Raw genomic sequence first — 6,141 nt, forward strand, 5'->3', positions numbered from 1 at the left:
GTACGAGAATGGAGCGAGGACCACAACTTGTGCCCATCATGTACTTATTTGGATCTCGTGAATTGACTACCTAACATTCTAGCCGTAATTGTAATTGTAAAATTGTAAAGCCGGGTTTGGTGAATTCTGTTCACATGTTGCCTCGGTGATATTTTATGTAGAGTATGCTGCACGTGTAAGATTAATCACCACCCCCACTCAAACAGCTGCCTACTGGGTGCCGGCGATATATGTATATAAGTGTAAATGTGTAGCGGCGTGCGCCGTGCGTGCGGTGTACCTGTGTGTTGCAGAGGAGCATTTGACCGGCATTTACAGGTAATTATCGGCAATACTAGGCGAAAGAGAGTAGAGAAACATTAAGACATTGGTAGTAAATACATTTCGTGTTTATTCACCATCGCTTTTTTATTGAAAATGCTCCAAGTGTCTGTGGTCCGCCTGGTCTCTCGTCACTTTACCTTGTGTTGTGATCACGCTAGGCAGTCTAAAAAAGCTGTGTGGCTCTCTCTGATACCGATTGCTGCAGTTGACAACACCGCAGAGAGAGTGGCGTTGTGATGGACTTGCTTAATAGGCGAATAAAATGAGCAGAGGTGCGTTGCTCAATTTACTTGTACCATGCTTGAACTGGTTTCTGGAACCGTCATGGCCGGCGGCGTTGCATTGTGGGTAATTACAAAATTCTGTCAGAACCCTGACACTAGCGAGAACGTCTATACTCCTAGACACATGGGGGATGGCACCGCGACGCACCGGCAAATTCCTTCACGAGTACGACTCTGTAATTACCTATAATAATTATCTGTAATTATCTGTAATTACCTATAATAATTATCTGTAATTACCTATAATAATTACCTATAATAATTATCTGTAATTACCTATAATAATTATCTGTAATTACCTATAATAATTATCTGTAATTACCTATAATAAGTATCTGTAATTACCTATAATAATTATCTGTAATTACTTATAATAATTATCTGTAATTACCTATAATAATTATCTGTAATTACCTATAATAATTATCTGTAATTACCTATAATAATTATCTGTAATTACCTATAATAATTATCCGTAATTACCTATAATAATTATCTGTAATTACCTATAATAATTATCTGTAAGTATCTGTTATTATGAGATTTATTAGAGAACACTGTAATCTTCCGTTCCTACAGGTGGCGCCGCCGAGCAGCGGGCGGGAGCTGTGCGGCGACGCGGTGTCGGCAGCGGGAGAGGAGCACGTGCTGGCGTCGATGCTCGTGCCGCCCGTCGCTGCGACGTCGCTGCTCGTGCTGAAGCCAGGCGTTGCAGAGAGACACGCGGGCAGGCTGCTGCGCAAGCTCAGCCTCAGTGGCTTCACCGTCATCGCGCTGCGGCTGGAGATGCTGCCGCCGGCACTCGCCGACGCGATATCACCGCGCGACGTCTCACACGTGAGTACAGCGATGCTGCTCGTTAACGAGCGCTGTGCCCGCGGTTACAGGAGCTGCAGCCACTGTAGTTAACGATGCATTGCTCGTTAATCAGCACTGTGTCTGTGGTTACAGGAGCTGCAGCCACTGTGGTTAACGATGCATTGCTCGTTAACGAGCACTGTGTCCGCGGTTACAGGAGCTGCAGCCATTGTAGTTAACGATGTGTTGCTCGTTAACGAGCGTTGTATCCATGGTTACAGGAGCAGCATCTGCAGCATCTGGCTTCGGGGCCTTGTCTCGCGCTTGCAGTGCAGCGCGTCAACGCCGTAAAGAAGATGCTCGACCTCGTGGGGCCGACGGACCCGGCGCGAGCACGCACCTATAGCCCCTGCTTCTGGCGCTCCCTGTACGGCAAGGACAGCGTCGCCAATGCCTTCTATGGTGAGTGCGCAAACCCACATGAATGCACACATGCTCGCACTCACACACGTACACATGTACGCACGCACACACTTGCACACATGCACACACTTGCACACATGCACATGCGCACACACGTGCAAACGCACACTTGCGTGCATGTGCGTGCACACGCACTCAGGTATGCATACTCGCACCCACACGCACACACACACACTTATGCAAACAGGCAGACATGCACATATACGCACGCACATACACATACAATACTGAAAACAACACCAACAACAACAAACAACACCAACAGCAACGATCAGCAACAATAACAACACCGACAACAACAAGCAGCAACAATGACAACACCATCGCATAACTAGCACGTACACATGACGCAGGCACGCCAACGTGCACACATGGTACAACGCAGACGTAGCGCGCACCGGCGTGAAACTACACTGCATGGCACGCGCATGCGCGCACATTACTGATTGCACACCACAGTTACCGCGCAGCATAGGCAACCTTCTCGCTGTACTTCACCGTCTGTCTCTGTCTCTCTTCCTCGCTCGCCGTTGCTACAGCTCCCGACAGCTACGCGTCAGCGACGACGGCCGTGCGTCTGTTCTTCCCGGACGGCGTCTGCTGCAGAGCGACGGCTGAGATGTCACGCGCGGGCGTCGCCGAGCAGACAGAGGACGCCACGTGTACCTCGTCGCCCCGCGCGTGTACCGTGCTGCCGCCCGAGCCAGGTAAGCACAGGTGTACAGGTAACTGCAGGTGTGTAGATGAGTGCAGGTGTACAGGTAATCACAGGTGTATAGATGAGTGCAGGTATACAGGTAATGACAGGTGTATAGATGAGTGCAGGTGTACAGGTAATGACAGGTGTATAGATGAGTGCAGGTGTACATGTAATCACAGATGAGTGCAGATGTACAGCTAATGACAGGTGTATAAATGAGTGCAGGTGTGAGAGTGTGTGGATGTATTGGTGACTGTGGGTGCATGCTGCTGGCCGTGTCTGTACTCTCGCTGTCTCTGCAGGCTGTCTGCACGCGTCGCCGCTGGTGGAGGTGTCCTGCCTCGTGCTGCTGCCCCCGCTCGTGCCGGCGCCTGGAGCTGCAGTGAAGCCCGCCCCGTACGTGCAGGTCGTCGAGGAGCTGCAGCGGCAACGCTTCTCACTCGTCGGCGCAAGGATGACGCGGCTGTCGGAGCCGCAGCGAGCGCGCCTCGTCAAGACCTGCGAGCTGAGAGACGACAAGCTGGTACGTGCGCACGGACTTTAATGCTAACCGTAGTCATGAACCTAACCCGAACATTTACGCTGACCCTAACACTGAGGCTAACCATGAGTCTAATACTGACCCTAAGCCTTACTGTAATCGTGAACCTGACCCAAATATTTACGCTAACCGTAACCCTAATATTACTCCTAGTGGTTAATACTGACCCTAACACTATTGTTAACCATGACCTTAATAGGAGTATTAAGGACCTTAATTATGGACCTTATAGGACCTTAATAGTATTAATCCTACTAGGAGTAATATTAGGGTTACGGTTAGCGTAAATGTTTGGGTTAGGATCGAGTTCACGATTACAGTTATCCTAACCCTAACCGTAATCGTGAACCTGATCCTAACCCAAACATTTACGCTAACCGTAACCCTAATATTACTCCTAGTGCGTAGTGGTTAATACTGCCCCTAACACTATTGTTAATAATAACCCTAATACTGACCCTAACCCTAACCGTAATCATGAACCTAACCCTAACCTCGTCTCGCATCTCTGCTAACCATAATCCTAATACTACTACTGGTAGGAACACTGATGCTAACCATGAACCTAATACTGACCCTAACCCTTATACTATTACTAACCCGTGACCTGCACACAAACCCTAACACTAGCCATGAACCTACCACTAATCCTAACACTAACTGTACGTGCGTGCGGTGATGACCCCAACATTAACGCTGATCCTAACTATGACCTCGACCATGATGCTAACTACGATGGTTTCCCCTGACAGGTGGCGCTGCTGGCGCGAGGACCGTGCTTGCTGCTGGCAGTGCAGCGTGACAACGCCGTCAGCTGTTTCACTCAGATCCTGAGAGATGGCGCCAGTGACTCGGTGCTCGTCGACTACTGCAAGTTGATTCTGCGGCCGAAAACAACTGCTCAGGTACGTGTGTCACCTCGGCACTGGGCTGGCTCGCTCGCGCGTAGGAGATGAGAACAGCTGGGAGACGCGCATAAAACACTTGGGTGTGTGCACACACGTGGGTACATGCGTGCGTGTGCGTAAGTTACACACCAAACAGTCTCTGGTCCTTGAGGTTTGGGGGTTGTGCATGGGGCTAACACCCCACCATATAAAAAACGTTGTCCCAGAAGCCTTTATTGAGGAAAAATCGTTTGTACAGGCCCTATGCTTCGTTAGAAAGAAAGAGGGTTACGTTTGTGTGTGTCTGCATGCGTGCATGTGTGTGCGTATATGTGTGTGACTGTGCTTATCTACAATAGGTTGGTGGAATGTGTAAAGGTTTATTGCTGAATTTATATATAGCTCCAGGGCAGTGAGTGATAATCTCGTCGAAACTCATACAAGTTTAGTGGTAGAGGATCTGCATCCCGTACGGGGTTAGTGACAGAGGATCTGCCTCCTGTACGGGGTTAGTGGCAGAGGATCTGCATCTCGTATGGGGTTAGTGGCAGAGGATCTGCATCCTATACAGGGTTAGTGGCAGAGGATCTGCATCCACGTATGGGGTTAGTGGCAGAGGATCTGCATCCTATACAGGGTTAGTGGCAGAGGATCTGCATCCCGTACGGGGTTAGTGGCAGAGGATCTGCATCCCGTACGGGGTTAGTGACAGAGGATCTGCCTCCCGTACGGGGTTAGTGACAGGATCTGCATCCCGTATGGGGTTAGTGTCAGAGGATCTGCATCCCATACGGGGTTAGTGTCAGAGGATCTGCATCCTATACAGGGTTAGTGGCAGAGGATCTGCATCGCATACAGGGTTAGTGGCAGAGGATCTGCATCGCATACAGGGTTAGTGGCAGAGGATCTGCATCGCATACAGGGTTAGTGTCACAGGATCTGCATCATATACAGGGTTAGTGGCAGAGGATCTGCATCCCGTACGGGGTTAGTGGCAGAGGATCTGCATCTCGTACGGGGTTAGTGGCAGTGGATGTGCATCCTGTACGGGGTTAGTGACAGAGGATCTGCATCCCATATGGGGTTAGTGACAGAGGATCTGCATCCCGTACGGGGTTAGTGGCAGAGGATCTGCATCCTATACAGGGTTAGTGGCAGAGGATCTGCCTCCCGTACGGGGTTAGTGGCAAAGGATCTGCATCCCATACATGTTTAGTGGCAGAGGATCTGCATCCCGTACGGGGTTAGTGGCAGAGGATCTGCATCCCATACAAGTTTAGTGGCAGAGGATCTGCCTGCTGTACGGGGTTAGTGGCAGAGGATCTGCATGCCGTATGAACGATCCAGATCTTCGTTTGACACACATCCATCTTGTTTCAGGCTTGCGACATGCTCGCCCTCCTCTTCGACAGGCTGATGCCCGGCAGCCGGGCGGAGATCACCACGGCAACGGCAGCTGCAACGAAGTGATGCCTTACAATGGAGAGAACTAAACGGGGTACACCCTAATTGCTGCAGAAACAACATGGCCGTTGAGTGCTGACCTCCTGTCATACGTTTCATCAGAAGGGAAAAACAAGCGTTGTGATTCGACACGTCGGCGAAGCGGACGCTATTTCAGCGCCACCAGGCTGTGCACCGCGCCGTTTACCGATCGTAGCCACCGTGTGGTATAGTTATTGTATTGCTGGGATTTGGGAAGGAGCGGCACCGTCTCTTGCAGACGATTTCGTGCATTTTCGTCGTCATTGTTGTACAGTACACTAACCGTGGTAATCTGTAGGAAAGAATTTGTGATCATTTCCTGTACGTCGTGCGTGTCATCGTTATACACACCATGTGCCAATTCTCATCAACTCGAGATTGACTCGGACTCGACATGAACGTTGCCGGTATGAAACAATAAATATAGCACGAATACGGCTCTCAGTAAATTCAAAGAATCTTCTCGAAACGCAGTCGAGTAGGTTGAAGGTTTGGAATTGGTGGTTGGGTGGGGAGCGTATGTGTATATATATATGTGTGTGTGTGTGTGTGTGTGTGCGTGTGCGTGTGCGTGTGCGTGTGCGTGTGCGTGTGCGTGTGTGTGTGTGTGTGTGCGTGTGCGTGTGCGTGTGCGTGTGC

At 50.0% G+C, this 6,141-nt stretch overlaps 1 protein-coding gene across 1 annotated transcript in view; it reads left to right on the plus strand.

The window, feature by feature from the left end:
• Positions 1-6,087, plus strand: part of LOC106810112 — a 26,538-nt gene extending 20,451 nt beyond the window's left edge. Inside the window, exons 13-18 of the mRNA XM_014813387.1 lie at positions 1,188-1,445; positions 1,688-1,868; positions 2,429-2,596; positions 2,892-3,112; positions 3,883-4,035; positions 5,398-6,087. Of these exons, the coding sequence (XP_014668873.1) occupies positions 1,188-1,445; positions 1,688-1,868; positions 2,429-2,596; positions 2,892-3,112; positions 3,883-4,035; positions 5,398-5,487 (1,071 nt within the window). The 3' untranslated portion in view covers positions 5,488-6,087. The remainder of the gene's footprint in view (positions 1-1,187; positions 1,446-1,687; positions 1,869-2,428; positions 2,597-2,891; positions 3,113-3,882; positions 4,036-5,397) is intronic.
• The last annotated feature ends 54 nt before the right edge of the window (positions 6,088-6,141 follow it).

Source organism: Priapulus caudatus, unplaced genomic scaffold (genome assembly GCF_000485595.1).
Source record: "Priapulus caudatus unplaced genomic scaffold, Priapulus_caudatus-5.0.1 Scaffold411, whole genome shotgun sequence".
NCBI lineage: Eukaryota > Metazoa > Priapulida > Priapulimorpha > Priapulimorphida > Priapulidae > Priapulus > Priapulus caudatus.